Here is a 27,536-nt window from a genome sequence, read left to right on the forward strand (position 1 = left end):
GGGAAGAGGAAGTGGGAGCTCGGGAGAAGCGGAAATTGCAGCAGCAGCAGCCGCCGCCGCCAGCCCGGGAAGCACCGGCGGGGAGCCAGGGCAGCGGCGGCCGCAGGAGGAGGAGGAGGAGGAGGCGGCGGGCGGCAGAGTAAGCGGGGAGGGGGCGCGGGGCCTCTCCCCGGCCCGCCGTGCCCGCCGGCGGAGTGGGGTGACACCCTCACCGTACCCCCCCCCCGCCCTCCACCGGAGCCACGGGTGGCTTTGTGGGGCCGGGGCGGCGGCGGGCGCGCCCCGCGGGGGAGGAGGAGGAGGAGGGCGGCTGTGGTGGGCCCGGACGGGCGTTCCCCGGGCTGGGGCCGGGGGGGAGCGGCCTCTCGCCGCAGGCCCGGGCGGGGCGGTGAAGGGGTTCTCCCCGCCGAGCTCCCTGAGGGGGCCGGGCCGGGAGGGCGCTCCCCGCCGGGCAGCCGGGCGTTCCGCTGGGGAAAGGCCGAGCCAGGCTTACGTGACTATCTCTCTCTTTTTTTTTTTCATTTTTTTTAAACTCTATTAAGCTGACCGTAGCTCAAAGGCAACTTAAAAAAAGAAAAAGCGTTTGCTCTACGACTCTTGGGGGGCCTGGAGAAGGGACTGGTGGCGATGAGAGGAAAATGGGGTGGCCGTAGCCTGCGAAGGCTGGGCCTGAGGTTATTTATCACAGTGGACTCAGAAGAGAGGAGTTTCCCTGCAAAAATCCTTTTCCTCGGGTGTCCTGACGGTGCTGCCGAGGGCACGGCAAGCTGCTGGGGCGGCCAGCGGGTCCCCAGCAAGTAGCCAGGCCGGGATGTGTCCCCGCTGCCCTCATCGAGCCTTGGCGAAGGCCTAGAGCTGCTCTTTGGTTCCCTTCGCCTGCGGTGCTGTGTCGTGGCTTACGGCCTTGGCATCCCCCTTTGTTCCTTCCAGGAGCTGGTCCCAGGCCCTGGGGAAGAGGGAGTTCCCGAGGGCGCCACTAAAGGTGCCCGGTAGGATGCTGTGATCGCTGATTAGTCATAACAGCGGCGGAGAGCGGAGCTGGCCGGGTAAATTCAAAGCATATATTTAGCCTCAGTTTGCATTTGAACCGTGGCGTTTTCATTTTCCTTCAGAAACTTGACCATGTGAGGCGGTGACTCATAAATAGATCATATTTCTCCACGTTCTGCTTCGGAAGAGATGCTGGAATAGCAAGCTGCTGCGGAAACCGGGCTTATTCCTGTTAGCTCCCCACCAGGAATCAGAAGTCTTGCCTGAGACCCCTTGTTACTAGGCTGCTTTGGTCCCTTTTGTCACTCACTTTACAGAACACAGGCTTGAGGTGTGGAAAAATGTTGGCGTTTATGTGCATAATGTAGGAAGAAGCGTGGTGGATTCTGGATTTTGTTAGGGAGTGTGAGTGAAATCCTTCCTTCCTTCCTGTTCGTGAGAGTTTGAGGAGGAAGCAAAGAAATCTAGACTTCAGTCTGGCTTTTGTTCTTTTAAATGCCCGAGCACAGCTGAATGCACAAAGCAAAACAAAAAAATCAAGTGAATGCTCAGACTAAGTAGTTGGGGAAAAAAGTTGTGTTTTGCACAAAATATATATAGTAACCACATGCGTATTTATTGTCACTTCGGCTCTTGTCACCTGAATTCTGTTTCTGAATGACTCGTACAGTGTGGTGGAGCACGGGGCGGGGGCGGTACCAGCCGTCCCTCTTAGGAGTGACCATAGGTTTGTGTTTGCTTACAAAGTTAGACCTTGGACCCCACGTTGAGTTTCCTCACTGAGCTGTTTCGGTTCCGCTTTCCAGCAGTTTTTATTATAAATATGTAGTCTCATGAGCTTTCTAGATATTAAGTAAAGTAATAATTGCTAGTTCCTTAATTGCTGTAGGAATTTGGAGATGGGAGACCTGAAGAAACAGAAAGGGAGAGGTACTCCTACTTTGTCAGGATGTCATCTGCTCTGCTCTTACACCCTCCTTCCGGGCTGCTCTGTCATTTGCTACTTTGGGGTTTGACAATCAATTTTTTTGTTGCTCTTGTTTCCAGCCCTGAAATTTCTGAAATGCTCCATAAAACTGGCTGGTCAGCTTATTCTGTCCGGCTGCAGAGCCAGCAGTGGTTTTTTTCTCTGTGCACTTTACCTTTGGTTTATTAGTTACTCGTTTAAAGGGGGTTTTTATTCTGGCTACTGGATTATGCTTGTGTGAACGAAATAGTCCATGATAATCATCCTTATAATCTATTCTTAATTAGAAAGATAAAGGTAAGCGGACAGAATTATGGTGTGTTAAAGAACTGAATTCTAGCAGAATAATGATGAAGAAAAGACATCCTTCTTCGGACTTGTGTTCCTGAACAAGCTGGGAGAACAGAAAGCTTTTTTTTTGTTGTTTTTGTTTTGCTTTTTGGAATTAATTTGTTTTGATTTTGATAAAGAATATAAAATACAGCCACTAACACCAGGCAGGTCAGATATTCTGCTTACTAGTCATGTTCCAAAGTGTTAATTAAAAGCGTCCAACTTGATACTCCATGGGGGATAAGGTTTCCAGAAAATGAGATGCCCAAAATCATTAGCCACTTAGGTGTTGAATGTTGTTTCAAGGTGTTATTGCTTGTCTTTTTATGAGTTTTGCTTCCTGCTGTCGGTACTCCAGCACTCGCCCTCCGTTTCTCCTGAAAGTCAGACAAGACACTTGAGTTTGTGTATGTGTTTCACAAGGGGTTATCTGAGAAATGCAGTAACTCACGTACTCGGTTGTTCCAAGCAGGTGGACTAATGTCTACACTGCATGCAAATTCTTGCAGTTGTTTGGATTTCTTTCATAATGCTGAAACTCCTTACACAACAGAGGAAATGCGTAGGTTATATTGCCTAATAAATATTATCATGCTCATCATTAGTAGTGGCTGGGAAAAAAAGCGACTGTTCCTATACTTTAAATATATGCATGGGATCTAGAATTAGCGATAGTCTTTGGAAGTGGATGTTGGGTTTTTTTGGTTTGGAGACCCGTTTAAAGAGAAGTCTTTCAGTGCAGTGAATGAAGAAAAGACACATATTAATTTGGGTGAGAAAAGACTTCCTTGTGCTATTTGAAATCACGTCAGCGATTGCTCCTAATGTTTTTGCAGTGCCAATAGGAAAACTAAAAGGGGTTTTCAAAGTGGCTTGAGAAGACAACCTGAGAGCCAATGTTCAAATCTACTTTCACTGCAAATATAGCTTCTGTTCGTGTGGTTAAACAACATACTTTATTGGGAATTTTGGATTGTGTCTCCATCAGCTTACACATAATATAACATGAGTTGACGTAACTGGAGTGTGACAGTACTTCTTCTGATGGTGTTGCAGATGTGGAAGGCTACTGTAGGCCACACCATTTCTGTCAATCAGGATGACGGAGCCGATGACTGGGAGACAGATCCTGATTTTGTGGTACGGCTTTAGAATTTTGTTGATTCAGCAGAAGTGTGTTCTGTAACGCGATAAAGAGTAATTCTTCAGGGCGGGGGCTATGTCTCAGCAAGGTAAACTGATGGGAGTGTATTCCTGGAGGGAGGGAGAATGAGGGTTTTGTGCCTGTGGGTGGTTAACTATGAGACTGCCTTGTCTTGGCTGGGTACTGCAGGGAGGTCTGTACAGAAGAGATTTGTGTCAAGAAGCAGCGCCTTCTTGGGGCTGAATGTGTGCTCCATGCGTTTCAGCAACGGACAAAGCACGGGGCTCACAGCAGAAGTGAAGGTGATATTAACTGCTTTTCTGAACTCTTCTGATCTCACCGACCACTGAAGGCTTTTGCTGTGAACTCTAAAGTGCAGATAACTAGTAATGTCTTTGGGTTTTTAACTCTTTGTGTGTGTCCTTCGCAGAATGATGTGAGTGAGAAAGAACAGCGCTGGGGAGCTAAAACTGTGAAAGGATCCGGCCATCAAGAGCACATCAAGTAAAGCAGCTCTCTTTTGAATTTATTAATAGTCACAATCCCAGGCGACTTAATCAGCTCATGTTCTCCGTTACTTGTATCTTCATAATTAAAACAAGAGTCTCGTAGAAGATTGATTATTTGCCAGATTGCTGATCTTTCAAATACGTCAGCATCTTCAGATCTGAAATTAAGATGAGAATTATGGTGCAGGGACTCTTAAATCTTTCTTTGTAACTGGAAATGTTACTTTTCCTGACTCTCTGTGTCTGGAAAGTTTCTTTGTTCTGTTTTGGTGTAAGAGCCAATACTGCCGGGGAGAAATTTGTGTTGGGTGATCTGAGCAGCTCCAGTTTGATACTTTAAGGATACATTTGGTCCCTTAATTCTTAGGCTTTGTTTAGCAAACTGCTACCAAACTCATAAAAATTCTGGCAAAGTAACAAATTGAGCCCTGTGGCAGAAAAGCAGATGAATGCATCATGAAGGGCTATGTGAGACAGATGATCCACATTCTGAATCTTGTACTTGTTATGAAAAGTGTCTAAGACTTCTCTTTAAAGTAGTTTTAGGAAATCTGTGATTGTGATCTTCATTTTGGTTTTGCTTGTGTATTTCTGGGGTATCAGCCCGCGTGGTACAAAGCTAGGAATAAATGTCGTCAGTGTTGTAAACAGAGAGAGACTGAACTCTGTGGCTTACTTCAGGGCTCAGTTTTATTCTGCCCTATTTGGAGTGCAGTGGGGACGCCTACTGGCTGAATTACGCCTGAGGAAGCTTTAAACTCAAGTGGGAAGTGTTTTAAGGTACAGATTACCACCTCAGTTTGTCCTTCTTGTATGTACCCTGCACTACTGTTAGTTCAGTTCCTGCATATTGCAAGGGAACGCTTGGGGAAAAGGAGGTGCATGTCTCCTTGCATCCTCAGTTTGCGTTACAGTTGTGTCCAGAATGCTTAGTTAGAATTAGAGTCCCGTTACCATAGGGACTGTATGATAAGAGATGATCCCTATTCTGAAAAGTTGCCATCTAAATAAAAAGTGTTGGAAAGAACTTAAATTAGGACATAAGAAAGTATGTTTCAGGCACATATGAATTCTGGGTGATTGACTGTTCAAATAGCAAAATAGCCTTCCAAATCCGTCTTAAAACCAACAATTTCCTTTTGGTTCTTTTTTTTTTTCCAGACAAGTGTTTTGCGGTGGAATAAATTCTGTTTCTCAGAATCTGATGAAGTGCTTTGTGCACTGAAAAAATAGGAAGGGCTTGAAAAATACAAGTTGTCCAACTTTTAAGATGAGATTTTTATCATCATACTTTTTATTTTGCATCTTTTTGAAGTTGTCTTCTGAAACTTTTGTAGTAAAACTTGCTGCTTAACTATCTTTCTTTTAAAGTATTCATCAGCTGAGAGAGAACGTATTCCAAGAACACCAGAACCTCAAAGAGAAGGAACTTGAAACAGGACCGAAAGCTTCCCATGGCTATGGAGGGAAATTTGGCGTTGAACAAGATCGCATGGATAAAGTAAGTATGAATGCTTCCCTGGGATGATATCATAAGCCTTGCCTTGCCTTGCCTGTGGCCGGTGCAACTATATATGTAAGTTAAGCTTGTAGAAGCTGCAAAGTTGGAACAACTTTGCTAGGTTTGGAGACATAGAAACTCAGATCATGGCATAAGCTCATTTTGAGGGCAGAAGCACAACACTTACAGTGTTCTAACAAGAACACTTGTAACCACTATTACCCAAATCTGTCAGACTATCATGCTCCATTCCCCAATTAAATCAAGGTACTCCTACAGAAAGAACTGAACTAAAGTACCTGAAGCATCAGGAACAAGTATTTCAGGTGGCAAATTAGGAATCTGTGAATGATGAGAAGTTCTGGGCTGTGCAGTGGCCCCACATATTTTTGTTTGATGCTTGCTCTGAATTTAGAGCAAGTCTACTCACTTATGTCCTGGGTGGATTCCCCTGGAGTCAACATTCAGGTTTCTAAAAGTATATTTCTAAATTAAGGAAGTACTTCATGCATGAATAAATCCAGTAGTTTTTTTTATTTCGATGCTGCGCCAGCTCTTCTGTGCTTATAGAGGTTGCCAAAGAACAAAGAAGTGCTGCGTCTTTTAAATTAGAGGGCAGTTTTCATAAACAGTGGTAAACTGTGAACAGTGACAAGTAATCCAAGTATTTAAAAAAATCATTGTACTTCAGTCAGACGGTAGCGTTTTACATAAGGACTTGATGGCTATTTAAGTTACGCTCTATTAACAAAAGTAGTGATAATTCTTAAGACGCGATGATTAGACAGGTATATCAACTTCTGGCTACTTTATTTCATGTACTCTGTTAAAATAAGAGCCAGACTGTTTCCTGAGTGAGAATGATTTTGTTTTCTTACTGTATTTACTTTCTGGGTTTCTAGTAATTTGACATCCTTAAATTTTTTCTGAATTCTGATATTCCAGAGTAAATTGCTGTATAATTCTTAATGGACCTTTGAAATAGGCTAATCTAACCTTTGAATGTGGGCAAGGAATTGCTGAGCAGATCTGACCATTAGGCCTGTTCTGCAGCCGCATAGCTCTCTAATGTCAGCAGTTTACCCCTCACCTGTGTCCATGGGGGAAAAAAGAAAGAAAGAAAAGTGAGTACTGTTTCCTGTAGGCCAGAATTAATCATCAGGAAAAACATAATGGTCACACCCATCTGAGTGATACTGGTGGCAGGAGATGTTCAGAATTTATTTTTTTAATAAAACTTTCTTCCTTATAACTATAGTTCTAAAACCTTATCATTGGGATCTCTCCTTTGCAGGTATCTGTGGCTCTGTGCAGGTGTGCTAGTATTAAGGCTTGACTCACCTTAAGTAAATGAGTGTTACTGCAGTATCGTCGATGGTACAGGTTTTTCCTGCATTTAGGACAAAACCTTGATGCTGACTTAAAATGAACAGTTACATCATTCTATGTGCTAGACCTCCATAACTGATTTAAAATGTAGCAGAGTGTTGTGCTGAGGAATTATGAGGGCAATTTACTCTGAAGTACAGATTTCCGAGAAAAATCTATTTTCTAAGTCTTTTCTGAAAAGGGATATGTTGTAATGCTTGGTATTTGATGAAATGCAGAAAGTGCTGGTACCAAATAAAGAAAACAACATGCTTAAACCTTTACCTACCTCAATTGGCATAACAAAAGAGAGATCATGTAAAACCACATAAAACCTAGGGTTTTCAGAGCTTCGTGTCTTCCCCATCTAATGGGAAGAAGGAAGGGAGGTGGGAGCCTTTTCTGTCACATTTAACAGTTACTCTACTACAGAACACCTGCAAAAAGAACAAGTAAGTCAGGAAAAGAAAGGACCTTTTATATTGCTTAGAAGTTACGGTGGTGTCTTATTATTGACATCCTTGTTCTGTTACCTGGTAGTTCCTAAGTGCTGGGAATGTTTCCCCCCAGCACCTATGTAAAAAAAGGCAAATACTGTAAAAGCCCAAGTTACTTACAATTTGTGTCCTCAAATTAATTAACCTTGGTCCAGCTCTTTGTTACTGGTACGAGATAAGCAGGTTCTCATTCCCCAAAGGTCAGAGCTCGGGGCAGCTGCATGGAGGCAGCTCTGCTGCAGCCACACATGCTGATGGCCCCGTGCACGGTGCTGGGACCTGTGGTGCCGCAGGTGGTGGTGTTGGGTCAGGAGAGGTGCTTGTCACAGGGTGCAGCCTTTCAAGCTCAGTTTTGACACTGGGCAAGAAAAAACTGTTTTTGGGGTATAATACTTAGCACCCCTCAAGGTGCTAGACTCTAGCATCAAATCCAGGATCTAGAAGGGTATCCTAGTACTAGGTTAATGTAACACCAGCAAACGCTGCATATACTTTCAGGTGTGGAATTACATATCCTTGTATCTTACCTGAAGCCAGTCACAGTGCGATGTAACTGCACTTTGGCTTGCTGTTTTCAGTTCCAGGGACAGGCTCAAATGGGAGACTGCGGGGCTGGGATGCCTTTAGCACGGAGAGCTCTGTCTTGATGTGGATGCACCGCTTCATTTTGCGATGCTGTTTTGCAAGTGAGGAGAAGCTATAGAGAGAAGATGCCTAATTTTGATTCATGCAGAAGAGCAGGGTGCCTCCCTAAAAGAATGTCAATAGAAAACCTAGCTGTAGTTGCGTTTGGTTGCAATCTACTGTTAGCTAAAAGAGAAATGTAGCCATGTGCCTAAATACAAGGCTGTGAACTTTATCTAGAACTAACTCTTTTTTTAAATTCTGCATGAACACCATCAAGATTCTGTCTGTATCTTTCTTGTTCTCATTCCTGTGATTTTGAAGTAAAAATCCAGAGTGTAAAACAGTCTTCCTAAAATACAGTTGTTGCTGTCAGAATCTTTCTTGGCACTTCCCTTGCCTAGGCTGTATTGGTCACAGCGTGACAGTCTTTGTAAAGACTACTCAAGTGAGTAGCAATTTCCAGGGAAGTTATTTTCAACAGGAAGAGTGGCAATGATGCATGTAGGCAATGAAGCTTATCCTCAGGTTACTTGGTTGCAGTGTTTTCTCTTACATACAGAACTGTATAGAACTGCTGGCCATTTCTGAACTTCCCAATTTCTTTTAGTCAGCCGTTGGACATGAATATCAATCCAAGCTTTCCAAGCATTGCTCCCAAGTGGATTCGGTGAAAGGGTTTGGTGGCAAGTTTGGAGTACAAACTGATAGAGTTGACCAGGTAAGCAGTTTCAACTCGTACTGCAGCTGCTCGCAGTAATTGAATTTATCATTTTGTATGTACAGCTGAAAAATTCCAATACCTTAAAATGCTGGCGTGGTCTGCTCTTCCTGCTGGATTCAAAGTTTAGCAGTAAGCTAACGCTGACTGTTAGGGAGATGAATTTCTGTTTAAAGCAAAACATAAAAAAGCCCTTATGGCAAATTGAAATGAGTTGAAAAGAAAACTGAAAAGTTAAAATATGCCTTTTAGCTAGGCTGGGTTCTTTGATGAGGATAAAATCAGTGTGAATACTACAGAACAAGGAGGACTCTGGGGATGTTTTGTCCTGTGTCGCAACATGAGCTACTGGGCAGGATAATTGGCATCCCGTTCCAAGACTGTTTAACAATCTCTGCATGGAAATGCTGAATTCCTGTTGTACTGAATTGATGAACCTGGCAAGACTACAGTATGTTGCTAGAACAATTTGCTTTGGCAAGGGGTGACAAAATCCTTGCCACGAGTACATGTACTAAATTGTCATGTAAATGAATATGGGCTATAAGTTAAATAGCTATTTATGTTCCTGATCAAGAAGGTCAGAGCGGCATGGAAAGACACAGAAGCTTTGCGTGCTGTTTGTCCACTGAAGTGCGTGCGGTTTTTCTACTAATATGTAACTCTTTGTTATATATGCATTTTTATTTCTCTTCCAGTCAGCTGTTGGGTTTGAATATCAGGGGAAAACTGAGAAGCACGCCTCCCAAAAAGGTAAAGTGGTGAGGTGGTCACTTCTGTAGACACTCAATTTTTATAAATAATAGAGTAGTACTCTGTTCTTCTACTGTTTGTAAAAGACCTTGTTTAGTGAAGCCTCACTGTGGTGTGCTCAGTGAATCAAATGTTGAGGGGTTTGGGTGGAAGAGAAGGTGAAAAAATGAATTTCAAAGCAATTTCATGAGGTGATGGGGTTTTAAGACAAGGAAATAGCCTGTCATCATGAGTCTTACTTTTCTTTTAGAAGTGAGGTTCAAGGACATTTTAGAAAGACTGGGAGTTGTTCTTTGCTGTATTGCACCCTGTTGGAAATGGGGAGTAGATTTAAGAGGAACCGTCATAAACTATAGGACTGTTGCCTATCTTGTTTTCTGTGTTTAAAATTAAACTCGATTTTGTGTGCTAATGAGTAATATTTCAGTTCTGAAATAACTTTTTTTTTCCGCTCAATTGCTAGGATAAGAGGCTGTTCTATTAAAAGCTTCTTAATTTAATTTTTATTGTGCTTCACTCTCAATGCAGACTACTCAAGTGGTTTTGGTGGAAAATACGGAGTACAGGCTGACAGAGTGGACAAGAGTGCCGTGGGGTTTGATTACCAGGGTAAAACTGAGAAACACGAGTCGCAGAAGGGTGAGTAGACACACGTGTTGGTGGGCTCGTACTGTGATGTGGTAGGCATTCATGATGGGCAGTGACGTAAAATACTAATTTTTTACATCTGTTGCACTCCTAACCTGCTGAAAGTTAGCACTGAATAAAAGTTATGTTGCTGAAAGCTTGAACTCCTGAAAAAGAAACCTAAAACATAGGTCTGACTGGCTTTAAGTGATGATCCAACTGCCATTACTTTGGAAGAAGGGTACGTGGGTTTCTCTGCAGGTTTTTTGCAACTTCTTTTGAAAAGCTGTACATTAAAGTACTGAGACTGTAAGCAGCTTAACCGCAACAGAGAAGCGTTTCTGGAAGAATGATCTGTTTATAGATTAAAACATTTATCAAAGTTGGTAGTGCTTAGAGTTAATATTGTGTTGCTAATCGGGTTTCCAGGCATATCTGATCAAAAATCAACCATCTTATTGGAAAATTTTGACATTTTTGCCATCTGTTTTGTGTTTATCTCAAAGAAATGTTTGCACTCTAGAAATGCTAAAGAGAAGAAGGGGGTGTTTGTTTAAAAGCATCCAGGCTGTTGCTGACATGGTTTTTGAAGTTCACTTTGCTGTAAATGTCTTTACAATTTTATCAAGGAGTCAAGTGGCAGAATTGCTGATACTGCCCAGCAGTTGAACTATATATGATGTTATTTTATTTTCCATCCTGAGAGAATGTATTCTGAAGAATTTATGATTTCAGTGCCTGGAATCAAAATTAACTGGGGATGTCAGTGCTTCTTTTAATATGTAATGTAGTGATAGCAGGTCTGACTATCACAATTTTTCAAGGTAGTATTTTGTTATTGAACACTTCTTTTCACTCTTATCTCTAGATTATTCCAAGGGCTTTGGTGGTAAATATGGTGTTGACAAGGACAAAGTGGACAAAAGTGCTGTTGGCTTTGAATATCAAGGCAAAACGGAAAAACATGAATCGCAGAAAGGTTTTTATTATCTTATTTAAAAATACAAGTTCAAATCAATCAGCCTTTTAAACCTGGGAAAAAATACTTTGTTTGGGATTTTTTTGTGTGGTAAATATGTGTTTGTCCTTTGTGTATGCGCAGATTTTTGTCTCCCTTAAATGAAAAGGAAGGCATTGTAAACTGTCCCTGAGTTTCACAATCTGATTTCCAAGGGACCTTCTGTCCATATGGATGTTATTGCAATAACTGTGTAATTGCACAGATCTATAGTATTCAGAGGCACTGTGAGGTCCTTCATTATTTATATATATCTATGTTGTGCATATATATATATATATATATATGTGCGTGTGTTATATGGCTTTAGTTGGAAAGTGCATCAGATTCTTCAAATCTCAGAATATTATTGAGTCTGTGTGCTGTAATCTTCACTGGATTTGTGGTGCTTCCTTGCATCGTGATGCTGGAGTTACTGAATGGGTATCCTTCCCTCTGTTGAGGTAGTGTAGCAGGGGGAAGGAGTGTGAAAAGGTAGTATCATTAATGACAGGACAGCTTATCATGTCATATGTTACTGTTTTTTTATTAAATACTGTTTACAGTCATAAACTGCAATAATGTTTTCTGAAACTTCATGCATACAGATTATGTAAAGGGGTTTGGAGGCAAGTTCGGAGTGCAGACAGACAGACAAGACAAATGTGCGCTTGGCTGGGATCACCAGGAGAAAGTGCAGCTGCACGAATCCCAGAAAGGTATATCAGTTCACAATTCTCTGCCATTCTTTCGGACTTCCCTCATTTTGACTTTTCTCTTCCCTGTGTGAACCCTCCTCCCCGGTATCTTTGGCCACAACCTTACAGTAGCTGACATGAGTCTCCTTTTTCCATGTTTGAACAGTTGCTGTGTATCGGTTGTACTGGTGTCTGCAAAGCAGGTTTAACACATCTGGGTCGCTGAAAGTTCAGGCTTTCTTACTGCAGAACCTTCATGGATCTGCACGTAGCCTGGATTATTTTTTTCCTTTTTCAGTTGAGTTGTGCAAACCACAAATTAGCAATTCCTTTGTACTTTCCACAGATGATCTCCCTTTTCTGGTTTCTGTTATGTATACCCCTATTTTCATGCGAGGGAAATCTTAATACCTAATGCAGTCCTGTCTCATTGCCTGTGAGGTACCTATTCCCATGAAATACTGGTACCCAGACAAAAAGTTACAAAATAATGATTACTCCCCACCCCTCTGCCCGTCGCTACTCTTTACTTAAAGAAATTAAATTAATTAATTTTTTAAAAATAAAAATTAAAGAAAGTAAAGTGATCCTCGGATTATTGTTCTGTTGGATGCTCCAGCAGATTTCTTGTAAGACGATTACCTGCAGCCCTCTTTTTGTGCCCTTATTTTATACCATATATTAAAATGGCTGTTCTAAGGCAGCAGTAGGGAATGGTCATAGCTCTTAGTTGAGAGCTTTTTTTCCTCAAGCTGTGTGGCAGCAGGAATATTCTTCCTTCCTTTAAACAATGCTGTGTAGAAATACCTGAAGGATAGTCTCTGTGGACCCTATCTTAACACCTCTTTAAAAGTCAGATCTATAGTGTACAAATGTTAACCACATTGATGAAGGAAGCTCATTTTATTCTCTCGTATCCTTTTGTATGTCGTTTTGTTTTGGTGAATATACTATGTGTGTGTTTGTGTTCACAAAGTTGATCAAATGCAAGTGCATTGTGCAGTATGTATGAAAAATGTTGAAAAGTGCTTTTTTTCTGTGACTTCAGAATGGTGTTCTTATGTCTGATAACTGATGTTGACCTCTTCTTAATCTCAAGTGGAAACTTCTTTTGAATTTGCTCTTACAAAAATGTATTGCGATTTTTTTTTTTTTTCCACCATCCAAAATTATTGGTAATTGAGAAATACTGCAAAAATTATTTTGAGTATCTCTGACTAAACTTCTTTATTTTCCTCCCTTCATTTTAATTTATTACATGTGGCTTTTTCAGACTATAAGAGTGGTTTCGGAGGGAAATTTGGTGTACAGACAGAAAGGCAGGACCCATCTGCTGTGGGGTTTGATTACAAGGAGAAACTAGCCAAGCATGAATCTCAACAAGGCACCGTTTTCACTTGTTACTTTCTTAACAGTGCAGCCACTTCTCACACAGTCTTAAATAGTCGTCTGAGTAGATTGATGCTAGTAATGTGCAGACACTTTCTTGCGCTTCTGTTCCTACATGATCTATCAATGTTCTTCCATTTTATTCTTAAAATGTTGCATAAAGCAAGCCTGTATTCAGGAAACAGATATCCAATGTTCAGTTAACAGCTCTACAGCATTATGCATTTAGTTAATAGCTATGCATACACTGTGATAATAATGACATTAGTATGTCAAGTATTATTAGTATGATGTTAATGACATCCTGCTTACCAGTATTAGAGTCTAAATGTGAAGTTTTGCCTAGATAAATTGGTGGGAAAATATTCAGATAAGAACCATGCATGTAATCTTTAATAAGCAATGGGTTATGGCAAGATCATTTTAAAGTGATTGTAGTCTTTAAAACAAGAAGTAGGGAATGTTTGTGGTTCTTGGGTGAGCAAATACTGTTATAATGCTCTCTTTATTCATTGTGAAATAGTTGGGGTACAAACCATGAATTCCTGGTTTTCCGTTATCTTAAAGTGAGAAGTCTGGATCAGGAAAATGTAAGTGTAGTATATTTATTCTGGCTGAAAATACATACAAAGCTGAAGAAAATTAGGTTGTTCATTTTGATAGTCAATATTTTTCCGTGCTACAGTGACACAAATTCAAACTTTTAGAGCGTCAGATGTGCCTTAGCCAGAGCCGAAGTACAAACACTAAAATAGCTGTCTAGGGGGCCCAAGTGGTTTTGGGGCTGAAAGGAGAAGGAGTAATTGTAATTGTATTCCAGGGATGAATAGGAAAGCCTGTCCATCTACAGAGTCTAAGGGCACATTCCTACAGCTCACTGCCACCAGAAAGAGGTTTTTTTTCCAGCCACACACTCTTGCTGCTTCTATTGCGCTGGCTCTGGTGCTCATCAGACATTTCTCTGAGTACAACTCACTAGACAGAGCAGAAAGCTACTCTTGTTAGGGTTTCTTTGTTGTTTTTCTTAGTAATGCCACTAGTGAGTTTAAATTGATTTGGGAATATAACAAGTGCTGGAGACAGCATCAGGTGAGAGCAAGAGTGTGGAGCTCAGGGGTGGTACGGAATAGTGTGGCCACCCCATTTCTGTGGTGGTGAGTTGTTGCAGGCTCGTGCTGTCTTGTGGAATTGCCCCTTTCCATATGTAGAACAGGAGTTACTACCAATGACTTCAGTGTTCATCAGTTGAGTATCACGACTAAATCCACTGGAATGAGAAATTTGTTATATTTTCCTGCCATTCATAGAATTTACCAAGTTAAAGAGAATAAAACACCTCTGTGGTCACCGAAGACTGGATATCGCTCCTTTGAGCAAAGCAAAATGGCTTAGGTTTTATGATTACTGCAGAGGGCTAAGAATTGGTGCTGTGAAAGGCTGTGTTACAGAAGTGATGCATTAGAAGGGCTTATCCCTTATTCCTTGCTTGATACCTTATCAGTCCTCAGCTTAATGTTTACTCAAAGAATGCATGTGGCCCACAATCTGTCATCTGCTGGTGTACCTGAAGGCTCTTGCGGTTATGTATCCTTTCTGCATCAAAAAACAAGTTGCATTTTCTTTGGCGGCTGTCACTGTATCTCTGCATGCAGCTGAAATGGCTATTTGCATTTGAAATGGCTATTTGCATTTGGCAGAAAGATGGGAGGGATGACAAACTCCCTACCCTAACCTTTTTATCCTGCTTTTAGATTATTCGAAAGGATTTGGTGGGAAGTATGGTGTACAGAAAGATCGGATGGATAAGGTAAGTTGCTTAAAAGAGCCGTGACTTAAATAGTCTGTAGAGATGCAAAATAATCTGGTTACATCTGTAGCATTCAGCTCTTTATTTCTGGATACTTCTCCAGCCTAACAGTAGAGTTCTTTGCTTTTCTAATCCTTTAAAAATCAAGTTTATACACACAGAGCTGATGCCAGTTAATGCACACATATGTGTGTGTACATGTGTAGTGTATATATATTTAAGTAGGGAAAACTGAAGCATGGAAATAAAAGAATAGCAAAATTTATATGAAAGAATGAGAAAATCCATTAATTCCACAAGTTCAGTCATGTCTTCTAGCAACTAGCTAATGCCTTATATCTTGAGGATATCCTTTTAGTGGCCTGCTTAAAATAGGTGTCTGATGTCTACCAACTTTGCCCACTTTGATTATGGGGGACCTTGTCTTTAGGAGAATTTCGTTTAGTGTTCTATAACAGTGAAGAATAGGGCAGCTGATACCTCTTTTTTACCTCTCCATTTCTAAATTTAAAAGAAGATGAAAAAGTCCTTACTGAGATTTATCTACTGAATAAATTTACTCTCAGCTTTATGTAGGACACTTAAAAGTGAGAAAGTACAGGAGTTTGAAAGTCTGTAGGATTTTTTTACTTGTGGCTTCAGGACTCAAGACCATTCATTTAAAAAAAACCTAGCTTTTTTTAACAATATCTGCTTCTTTAAGGGAACTGGATGCTTTTACCTTGGTAGAAATCCTGCACAATATGGATTAGAACAGTGACAGCTACACCATAAATGTTTTGGACATTGCCTCGTTTTTAGTTCTGATAAGTCATTTGTTCATAAACAACATTTTTTAATTAATAGGATTTTAATGTGCTTAAAACTGTCCCTGAAGATTAATTCTTACATATTTTGACGTACAGAAAGAATTATTCCATTTGTCACGTTTTGATTCTTCCTGATTTTGTTTTGGTGTTCTGAAAAAAAAGCCATAGGTGCAACATCACAATAAAACGTCACAGATTGAAGCTGTCTGAATGTCTTCATGAATTTGTGTTTTTTAAATGTACTCTTTTTCTCTCTGTTGATAGAATGCAGCAACTTTTGAAGATATTGAGAAACCAACATCAACTTACCAGAAGACCAAGCCAATAGAAGCTGGTAAGGCATTGGCCCCAAATCCTTTCTTTGGAGGTGATTGTTTTCAAAAACCTAGGAGCACCTATGCTATGAGGACAGGCCGAGAGAGTTGGGGTTGTTCAGCCTGGAGAAGAGAAGGCTCCGAGGAGACTTTATAGTGGCCTTCCAGTACCTAAAGGGGGTCTACAGGAAGGATGGGGAGGAACTCTTTATCGGGGGTGTAATGATGGGACACAGGGTAATGGCTTCAAACTGAAAGAGGGTAGATTTAAATTGGATATCAGGAAGAAATTCTTTACTGTAAGGGTGGTGAGGCACTGGAACAGGTTGCCTGGGGAAGTTGTGGATGCCCCAGCCCTGGAGGTGTTCAAGGCCGGGCTGGATGAGGCTTTGAGCAGCCTGGTCTAGTGGGAGGTGTCCGTGCCCAGGGCAGGGGGGTTGGAACTAGATGATCTTTAAGGTCCCTTCCAACCCAAACCATTCTATGATTCTGTGATATTACTGTTGATGTAGTAGTGCTGAGTAAGCATCATCTAGAGGGAACTGCTGTATTTGCAGGTCTCTAGCAACCTCAACTGCTCGCTCCCTCCTCCCTTTAGAGGTTGTTTTGGTTTGTGGTTTTTTGTTTTGTTTTTTTTTCCTTGAGGGTCATCAGAGTTGAGAAAGGGAGAATAAAAAGCATCAGAATGGAGAATAGACTGAGTAGGGGAGCAGAGTGGTGGAGACTGTACCATGAAGGAGAGGAGGGAGAAGTGTTGCGGAGGTTTTTATATAAGAGAAAAGTGGTGCACAAGAGGTTTGGACTTGAAAGGGGAGGGGGAGAAGAGGGATAGAAGGACTTCCTTCAGCTGAGCTCAGAGACCAGAAGAGCTGAAGCATGTTCAATCCTAGCAGAAATTTGTACCAAGAACTCATGCCATACTACCTTTGTAGAGAACGTCAAACAACAACATTTGACTTGAATTTTTTTAAAATGTTACAGTTGCTAATAAAACAAGCAGCATCCGAGCTAACTTTGAAAACCTAGCCAAGGAAAAAGAGCAGGAAGACCGAAGGAAGGCAGAAGCTGAGAGAGCACAAAGAATGGCCAGGGAGAAACAAGAACAGGAGGAGGCTCGAAGGAAACTGGAGGTCAGTAAGATTCAGATTCCATTCGAGCAGGGCGTCTAGTCTTGTTTCAACGCAATGTTGGGAGAAAAGATAATCTTTTAAGAAAAGATACTTTTCCTTCTTTCCAGCTAGGCTTTAAAGCTCTTTGTGCATTTGCCTGTGTTTGTGCCTGTGTTTGTACCTGTGCTTTACCTGTTTGTGAATCCAGACACCTGTGAGCAGGCACCACAGGTATATCAGACATCAGATAGGGTGATAGGGTAAAACTTAATACTATATCATTTTTTTTATTCAGCCTATCCCAAAATATGTATGCTAGTTTTGACCACTAATCTTTGCAGTCTGACCTTTTCCTACTGTACTTCTGCCTTTTGGTGATACCAGATTTCCTTGGGCATGGAGCAGCTCATAAGGGGACATGTTGTCCCCAAAAGGCCCTGTATGAATGCTTATTCAAGAAGTTTAATACCAGGGTGATAGTTGGTGATGCAGGTTTTTTGGAATCAATATTGTAGAGGATGGAGGTGTTACCACCCATTGGTGTAGCACACACCCATGAGGGAAATAATCTTCCAAATGTTAATTGAATCTTAGTTTGAGAATTAAGAAAATTAGTTTAGTATTGGCACGGCCAAAAGCTTTGTGATTTCTGTGTTATTCATAAGCAAAATAATTCCAGGAAATGTTTAGTCAGAAACTCCATCTTATCTGCTTTATAGAATTTGCATATTTGGTGAAACTCTGCTGCTGATATGGACAGACTAGTGCGTTAATAGCAGCTTGTCCTTCGTGTCTCGTTCGTTTGCTTTATTACACGGTGCCTGAGGTGCCTTGTCATCAGCAATCCTGAGGGCCTGCTGTCTGCAGCTGTGTAACCTTTCCTGCCGTAGCAGTGTTTGTCCAGAGCCTCTGTGGCAGTTTCCCTTGTGGCCCCATGCTGTTACTCTGATTTCATGGCCTCACGCTGATATTATGGCAGGGAGTGGGAATCAATTGATGCTGGCATAAGAATAGTCCCTCTGTTCCCCTTCTCCTTCACTTCTTGTTTTACAGATACTAGTTTATACTAGAGAAGACTGAACATAGGACACAAAAAGATAGGAGTCTTTTAAATTCTGAATAAATGCTACTTAGCCATACGTGTGCACTGAGACTTAACAGCCAACCAGTATGCACCACTGATGCTGAAATAGCATGCTCCAGCTAGTGCCAATAGTGTCCCAAGCAGGAATAACCAGTAGGGAGACTGAGCAGGTCCTGATGAAGAGTACATAGTACTCCAGGAAAAATGATGATCCTCATCATCTTCATCTTTGCCACTTGCTACGCTGAAGAGATCCCCCCCAGAGGAGAATTCTTGTCTGGGACCCTCATCACTGCTCTTGCTAGCTGGCTATGTGGGAGTTTTCCTGTTTCCTTCTTTCTTCCATCTCTCTTTCTGCTTCTTTGTTTTTATTTTCTGCCAAAAGTGTCTTTCATTGTTAGAACCAATGTATGCTGGCAGCTGCAGACCCCGCTAATAAATCCTCTTGCATATGAACTTGCCTCAGCATCCTCTGTGAGACATCTGGAATCCAGGAAAGACTGTCAGATGGTTTCTCAGATCTGTTTGGTCATTTGCCTAATGACAAATGGGGCAGACCCAATGGCTGGTTTCTCAGATGTGGTAGATACTTCCGCTTAGTGGGATGCTGCTACAGGATGTCAGGGTGAGATGTTCATCCCGTTCCATCAATGTGGTCTAATTCATCACAAATTTAGACTTGGTGTAAATAATTTATTTTACAAGCATGAAAAACTAAATGCATGGTAGGCTTATGGTAACCTAGCTATGATCTTCCTAAACTAAGGAAAATACACTGCAGTGAAACTGCACGTTAACTTCATATTAACTAAGCCAGCCTAAACTAGCACGGCTGCTCACAGCAGCACTCATGCCAGCAAAGCATCTGTCTCGTCACACAAAAGTGGAAAATGAACCCTAACAAATAAAACATGCAGTTTACCCCAGCCAGTTCCCCTGCCCGGTTCATTGGTTGGCTTCTCAACTCCGCTGTTCACAGGTGTACAGTGCAGGCCGCTGCTGCTTCTGAAAGGGCTCTGCAGTTTTGCTGTGCTGAAATTGCATGGCTCATGTATCTTGTGTATAGTTTGATTTCTGAAAACTGCTAACTTCCTTTTGAGTTCTGTTTGAAATCTGGGAAATTCTAGTTTTATAGTATAAATCAAGTCTCGCTATCTAAAATGATTTCTGCGTCTTTTTTTTTTTTTCTTTTTTCTTTCAGCTTATCACCTCTTTTGCCTTATGGCTTCAAGATGTACAGTGTGAGCGTACGTTCACTGCATACATGTGTCACAAAATGAATGAGAGTTCATCTCTGTATCAGTGATTTCCTCTAAGCTGCCTTTCATCCCTGTGTTCTTTGTGGACTTTCCCCCAAATACTGTTTGGGGTTTTTTACTGTCCTTGAGAAAAACATGTTACACCTTTAACAAAGCATCTGCCACTCTCTTAAAGCTGGGAGAAGAAGAGATAAAGAGCTGAAGCTAAGAATTCAGTCTTTTCTACTTGATAAGGTCAGGAAGCCTGTTCCAGGGTGCTACTCTGTTAGTCAACTTGAACTGCTCTGTGTCATTCTCAGCATTGGCACCACCCTCCAGCGCTGAGCCACACAGAGAAAAGTTGAACATTTGCCTTGGGGGGAGTCACTTGGTTCCCCTCTCCTCGGAGCGGTAAAGCTGAAACGCATCCAGTCAATAGAGTTGTTCTGGGAGCTCTTCAGATGAGAAAAGTTAAATGCCTCAGCACTTGCTCACTCAGAGCCACAGCAAAATGCTATCAGCTTGTGTCACCACGTTCTAGTGTAGCCATTCAGCTGGTAGCCCCATAGCTCCTCTACCTATTGACAGGCTGTCTCTGCTCCTGAACTTCTGTCCACTGTTCCCAGCATGTTTCAGTGTGTTTAAGCTTATGCGTTGCCAGTATCTAGCTCTAGCACCTGGTTATTTCCCTGACAAAGCGATTTTTCACTCTTCATCCTCCTCAGTCCTTGTCCTTGCCACCAACACTGCAACTCTACTCAAAGAGCTGTAGTCCCTCAGCTCTGGGGTCTGTTCCACGGAGTGACAAAGAACGGGAACAAATACTGTTTTTGGACACAACTTGGAGACAACCTTGAGGTGTACACTGCTCTTGGAAGTGCAGTTTTGCTCCTCCTTCAAGAGATCTCCCTTTTCTTGACATTTGTTTTCCTCTGTCAGCACATTGGATCAGGATAACATTAGGACTTGTGACTTATGGCGAGTAGCATTTTTATCTTTGCAGGATTTAGTTTAGTAGTTTTATCCTTAACTCAGTGCTTCACCTCTTAGGTAACTAGCTCATGAAAGGGTCTTTTCGCTAGGGCATGTAGCAATTCTGATACCTCATGGTGACCTTTTCTGTACTTCATATGTGTTTTTTGTTCTGCATCTTTGCTAGAAGCGAGTCAGCATTCCTCAAGATGAAAAGAGGTACTTCATGTGGTGGCAGCTGTGTCTCCAGGGGCATGCCCTTTATGTTACTCTGTCTTGACAAGTAGGGATATCAGTATATTCTAAAATACCATGTGATTTCATGGCAGCGCAGTTGCATTTCACAAGCAGCAGCAGCTACGTGCCAGTGCTCTGGAGATCTGGTCCATTTGGAGGACAAAGCTTTCGTGCTTTGTTTATGAGTGATGACAGTCTAATATGGTTTGGGAGAGATCCTCTGTTCCCTCAAAGCAGCAGTTGCCCTAAGTGATAAGTGTTGGGGGGGAAGCAACTCTCTGAAGTTCACCCATGTCAGTCCTTCAGCTCTGACAGATGAACTGTCTTGCAGTCCTTGGCAAGAAGGGGGAAATCTGCTCTGGTGGCTGTGTGAATTTTTTGGAAGGTTGCACAGCTGACAAAAAGTATTGATGCTTCTTTTTCAGAGGAGGTTTGTGTCAAGGCTTGGTCTTGGGTGCCACCCTGAGATTGGCCAAACGGACTGGTGCATGCATTTCTCCAGGTACCCCTGGCGCCAACCGCTGTGGTTAGGGTAGGGCAGGACATCGTCCTGTTGGCTCTCATTGTGCCAGTGTGACCTGTGCGTTTTGACACTGGGCCTTCTTTGCCTTTCAGTCACTTCTTCAGTTCTCTCGGTTTGACCTTTATAATAGTTTGTCTTACTCGCTCATCTCAATCTTGAAACAATCCACTTCACGCTACAGATGCTGAATGGCTCTCCGTTAGACTATTCCTGTTGGCCCAGTTGGAGCCATTTTTTTTAACCAGTGAGGAGGAAATGACTGATCATACGAATCTTGCCAAAGTAGTCAGGCTTTCTGCTTAGTATTCCCTTCTGTTGCACAGGTTTGTAGTCTGGGCTGAGTTGGGAAAGAAGTTCAGCTTCTCCATTAGCTCTCTTGCCGTTCATTTTAGGTGATCGTATGCTCATAAGTAAGATCTGTGGATGGAGGGTGGTGAATTTAGGCTTTTGTTACCCTTTCAGCTTTTCATTGAGGTTTCTTCCTGCTGAGGAAGCAGTTCCCCAGAAGGCTTTAAATGTAGTAACACAGGTTCTCATGAGTCATTGAACTGTTATGTCTTTCCCCCCCACCACCCTTTCTCTCTCAAAAATTACTTTCTTTCTTTACTGTTATTTTTGCCGTAAGTGTGGGTTAAATTCAAGCCGTTATGCTTGATTTTTCTTGTGTTTCATCAAAGATTCTGTTGCCTGGACACAGCTGAAGTTTTTTTCCAAAGCTGGTATTTAAATTTCACCGTAACCAGATGATTAATGTTCTTCCAGACTTAACATCTCCATGGTTAATTGTGTGATTCTGCAGACACTGAGGGAGGAAGGATGAGGTTAAGGGGAAACTGAAATGGCGCTGTCTGCGCTGCCCCTTGCACACAGGCTGAGCGTGAAAAGGCAATGGATGAAAGCCACACCATCCACAGATACTGTAAAGGGTGGGAACGGACTTTGATTTAAGTGAACTTTATTTCTTTAAGTGAACTTTATTTCTTTAAGTGAACTTCCTTGCACAGACAGAAAGTTCTCTCACTTTAAGTAAGTACGTGGGCATACGTACTCCCACAATGGGACTGTACATATGGACTGCATTCCTTCAAGAACCCTGTTTACTGGTAATCCTTTTTCTGTTTTGCTTTTCACATATGTCACATAGTCAAATGGTGTTCAGGGAGCTCTTTAACTGCTGCTTTGAATCAACGGGTGCCTCATGATTTAGCTAGCCTCTGCTGCCTTAGAGAACAAGGCAGGATGCTCTTTCACGTGGAGCGTTTTGGTGTAGAAGAAACCCAGCCTGAGGGGGGGACTGTGCAATTAAATGTTTTATGGCAGTTCTGTTGTGGCTATTCTAAAATGTTGTCTGTAAATTTGTCCCCAAACTTAGATTTGACATCTAATAACACTTTGCTAGTGTTTTTTTATCTGTAGCACAGGAGTTAAAAGTGAGGGAGGCTGTTCACATCAGGACTGACTTTTTCCAGAAAGCACAGCACCAAGCTTTGAATTGTCTTCAAAGCTGGCTCTGTTCTCAAGACACACTTTGTTTTCTCTGTTAGATGTACTTTTTTTTTTTGAGCCGTGACAAACAAAGGAAAGGAAGAAATTTTTTTGTGGCAAAGTCCTATCACTTCATCTCTGGACTCCAGTTTCTCTTGAGGATCCTTTGAGGACTTACAGCTTGATGGACCTAAACAACTGGAGTGCAGTGTCTCCCATAACATATATTCTCCCTTCTTTTTTACAATAAAGAATAAAGTGCGGTCTTAGATCCACAGTTTTCTTTTTACCTATGGTAAAGAGAGGCAAAATCTAATAGCTAGCTTAGAGCCTGTTGGGTGGGGTGTTGTTTTTTTGGTTGGTTTTTTTTTAGGTTGTGCAAGCAATGTAGCATTTCTTGCACTACTGTGTCCTGTCTTTTTAATGAATGGCTTTCTAATGACGGTTGCGGATTTGCCCTCTGATTCACAGGTGGGATGGCACAGCGTGAAGTGCTTGAGTGGCAGAACACTTGATTCAGATCCACGTTCTTTGTGTCACAGAACACAATAGCAATACTGCTTTTATTTCTACCACATATGACTCTTCTGAACATTGGAATCTCTCATTGTCAGTATATAGGACTTAGTTTTGCCTGAACTATTCAGTCTTTTGCCTTGGCAGGTGTTTTGCAGACCTGCAAGAGCCTGCATGATCATTTCTCATCAAATATAATGTATCAGTTGTATAATTAGAACATGCGGGCTTCAGGTTCTCTAAACTTATGCTAAAACGGGACATGAGGCCCAGCGAGCTAATGAACAGAGTGAATCTATTGAACACAGAAACCCTGCAGCTCCTATGGAAACGTGCCAAAGAACATTGGGTACTCTCTTTTTAAACATTTATGCATACGTATTGTGTGGTTTTTGTTTCTTCACTTTTTTTCTCTTCTGCTTTGCTATATTTCTGAGGCTTTAGTGTACAGACAGTCTAAACTTTCAGGCAGGTCTAATGGTCCAGCCTGCTTCTGCTCCCTATTTGCATCAGTTATTTCAGAAGTTGCTGGCTTATCTTTCTTGTTGGAGGGTTTTTTCTTGTTCAGTGTCATGACATCAGTGATTAAACTGCGCTGAAGTTTTTCTTTTTCTTCAATTAAGGAACAAGCTAAAGCCAAGAAACAAACTCCACCATCATCTCCTACCACGCAGCCAACTGAGCAGAAGGCACCCTCAAGCCCAGTCTATGAGGTTTGTTAGAATCGCTTTCAGTATCTGGTTTTTGATCCTCAGCGTAGGAACATTTTTACAAAACCCTGTTGAACCTCACCTGTGTTTCCACAGGATGCAGTTTCCTATGAAGCAGAGTCTGCGTCTGCCTACAAGAATTCCAGCACAACGTATTCAGCTGCTTGTGAGCCAGAGTCCGGCTACAAAGCTGCAGAGTCGGACTACCAAGAAGCAGTGAGTCAGCGAGAGGCAGAATATGAACCAGAGACTGTCTATGAAGTGGCAGGGGCAGGAGACCATTACCAAGCAGGTAGAGTGTTTGTTTCTGATATGAAGCCCTTTAAGATAAAGATTATTTCCTTGGGCAACAACTTAATGAATAGTTCTGCTGATAGCACTGTCCTGGTTTTCTAAAGTCTTAGTCTGATGAGACTTTTCACGTTCTCCACCAACAAACTTTAATTAGGAAATTAAGATGTGGCTAGAGCAAGGTTGAAATTACTTAACTTTTGTGAGATGATGTTGGAATAATTACAGCGCTCTGTAGAATGTCAGTTCAAAAAGAAATGTAGGGGTAACCATTTCCGTGCTGTGTGATGTGGCTCAACTTGAGAAGAAAGTGCAGAGATGGAGATTAAATGTGTGTTGAGCCAGTGCTGGTGCTGGGCTACCAAGCCAAAAATTCTGTCAGCAGTTCTTGGACTTCAGAATCGATTGTGATGTGTTCCATGCCTGCGAGGCAGTGGAGTGAGGGTGTCTGAACCTAATGAAACTGAAAGAATACAGCTCTTTTGAATTCCCATTTTTGTCATCTCTTCTGGTTACTAAATGAAGGGCAAAGAATGAACCTCCTTGCTCTGGTATGAAAACGGGCAAGTTTTAAACAGGCCCCTTCCTCTCCCCCCACAACATGCAACCCTAACAAAGTATTAAATAGTCCCTTACACACTGATCTTGGGCTCAGCTGTTCTGTCACATTTTACAAAAGTGTTTTATTTTGTGCTGTATTAAATGCCTACTTGTGAACGCTTCCTTTTAGGCTTTAATTGTGTGTGATTTAGGGAGAAAATCCATTTCAGAAGGTACGTCAGCACTGCTGAAAACTTGCATACTTTGTTCCCTGCTTCCTCTGTGGGTTAGCAGTAGAATTACAGGAGGAGCACCACAGAAGAGAACTCGGGGTGATGGGTAGTGTGCTTCATGCTTTTCATTTTCCTTCTCTCTCTCTTTAGAAGAAAATGCTTACGATGAATATGAAAATGAACTTGGAATTACAGCCATAGCCCTTTATGATTATCAAGCTGGTAAGCAAAGCTCTTGTTTTTAACCTTGTCTTTGAAAACTCTGTTCTGCACAGCTAAGTCGGGATTTTTCCTTTGCCTTTCATCGTATAGACTCTTGTAGTAATATCTGAAATGAAGATATGAAGAACTAGGAATTTAGTGATTTATTAATAGCATTGAGATGCTTTTGAAAATGCCTAGCTGCTGTTTCTGGAAACGGTGTAAGTTTTCAAAATCTTTTTTAACCAAGCGGTAACACTCTCGTTAAACCCTTGGCATACATAGTTGTGTAAAATCTTGACTGGTTCATTCTGAGGAGCGATCAAGAAAGTGAAGCGGTTCTCAGTGTGTTAGGTAGCAACTGTTGCTCTAAGTTAGAAACGCACCCAAAATGCAGTAGGTAAGAACCAACTACCTCATCACTCGGAGGAGGAAGCGTCCATCTCTATGGATTGCAATTGCCCCGTGCCCAGTTGGGATGGGTGTTCTTTTCAGCGACGGCGGGTTGGTAGGCGGGATTGTAGTGTGGACTCCTGTGTCAGCACTGAGCCTCTTCACCTCTCTTTCCAGCGGGTGATGACGAGATTTCCTTTGACCCAGATGACATCATCACAAACATAGAAATGATCGATGACGGCTGGTGGAGGGGTGTCTGCAAAGGCCGATACGGGCTGTTCCCCGCAAATTATGTGGAGCTGAGACAATAAAGACTATTGTCTACTGGTTATGCCTTAATTCCCCAGTCAATAAATCTGACTTAATACACTACAAATCATGATGCTTTTCTGAGGATGGAGGGGTATATACATATTGCTTTTATATTTAATACTTTGCTGATGCTTTTTAAAATGTTTATGCCACAGAAATCGCTAATATATTGTAACTACTATGTTCTTCACTAAGGCTCTTAAAATGATTTTCATGCATTTGGAAACATTTGTTCTCTGCCAAACTAGCAATTGTCATAAAAAGCTTTTTTGAGGACAATTAGCTGTCTGTCGTAATATTGCATGTTTTACTCATAAGTGAGCGGATTTACTTAGTGTTTAAGTCTAGTTAGTCTTCCACTAAATGTTTTCAGCTAAGAAAATCATGGCTATGCAGGTTATTTGCATTTCCACTAAGTAGGAGAGGAGAGGACTGGGGAAGTGCATAATTTTTTCTTTTCTTTTCCAGATAGTGCGTGAAAAAGCAAAGAGAATGCTTGAAAGTTGCAGCTAATGGCAGTTAATCAAATACTGTCCAATATTTATGGAATATTAATGTTATGAAGGAAACAGTCTGGTTACTTTTTCCTTCTTTTGAAGTTCCTTGGCTCTTGCATTGATTTTTTTTTTTTCTTCTTTTTCCTGCTCCTACTCCTCCTGTTCATGTTATGCCAGAGGAGGGCTGCAAACACTCTCGCACTGATTGTCCCAATTTTTTTTACTTTTTGGTTTTGTTTCACCCTCCTCTTTCCCAGGAAAACTTGGAAAAGTTACTTCTGCAAGTGTTGAGTCACTCGGCGAGATTCTTGCTTATTCAAAGGGAAACTGGCATCCAAATCTGTGCGACTGCCTGCAGGAACAGTCTCATTGCTTTAAACGGGAGAAAAAAGGCAGGATGGGATTGCGGTTGTGTTCTGTGTGCGATACATCCTTTGTTCATGCAAGGAATTGCCCTGCTGTGCAGTAATGACGTTTTATGTAACCATATTTGAGTCAAGGAATGTGAATACAAGTAATTAGATTTAAAACCCGTATAAATGATCTCGATTTTTAAACAGTACAAGAGACAACTGTACTTTTTGTACATTCAACAGAAACTGCCAGTAACGTTCTACTAAGCAAACATTAAACCTCTTCTTTGCCAGAACTAAACCTGAAATTCTTGTCGTTCTAGAAAGCTGACTTCACTGCAGATTTAGGGTCCCTACCAAAGATAGCAAGTTGCATCTACTAGTGCACGTGTTCAATGTATGTATTGTCTGTTTCCACCTTCTGATCAAAACGGGAATGGCAGAACTGGTGTAGTAGCTAAGAAAGATTGCAAAGAATTTATTTAAACTCTAAATTTGGACCAACGGAATATAGAAAACCTGTATAAAATGGTAAAATGTATAATGCATCTAGGAAGGAAGAAGGCATCATGTTGAACCAATTCTTGGACGGTTGGGACAATCCTTAATGAATGTCATATGTGTGTCATGATTATTTTTTTTTTTCCTTTCCATGGTCTCATTTCTGTGTTGTATTTGCATTACTAGGGTTGGGTTTTATATGCAGTTTATTTTATCCAATTTTGCATAGAACACCTCATAGGGATATGATTTTTTGTAAATTAAATATTCAATAAACTTTTTGAACCATT

The 27,536-nt window shown here is 41.6% G+C and overlaps 1 protein-coding gene across 7 annotated transcripts; it reads left to right on the forward strand.

The window, feature by feature from the left end:
* CTTN (cortactin) lies at positions 1–27,536 on the forward strand. Of its 7 annotated transcripts, XM_074586368.1 has the most exons (18): positions 1–139; positions 931–1,046; positions 3,347–3,430; positions 3,865–3,938; positions 5,315–5,444; positions 8,544–8,654; positions 9,353–9,407; positions 9,936–10,046; positions 10,903–11,013; positions 11,640–11,750; positions 13,003–13,113; positions 14,870–14,925; positions 15,999–16,068; positions 17,030–17,178; positions 23,836–23,925; positions 24,019–24,214; positions 25,137–25,208; positions 25,758–27,536. In XM_074586368.1, the coding sequence occupies exons 3-18, from the start codon at positions 3,347–3,349 to the stop codon at positions 25,892–25,894; spliced, it is 1,668 nt and encodes a 555-aa protein (XP_074442469.1). In that variant the 5' UTR covers positions 1–139; positions 931–1,046; the 3' UTR covers positions 25,895–27,536. The 7 variants fall into 7 exon arrangements, with proteins under 7 accessions (XP_074442469.1, XP_074442471.1, XP_074442473.1 ...); XM_074586370.1 differs by lacking the exon at positions 13,003–13,113; XM_074586372.1 differs by lacking the exon at positions 10,903–11,013.

Source organism: Larus michahellis, chromosome 4 (assembly GCF_964199755.1).
Source record: "Larus michahellis chromosome 4, bLarMic1.1, whole genome shotgun sequence".
Taxonomy (NCBI): domain Eukaryota; kingdom Metazoa; phylum Chordata; class Aves; order Charadriiformes; family Laridae; genus Larus; species Larus michahellis.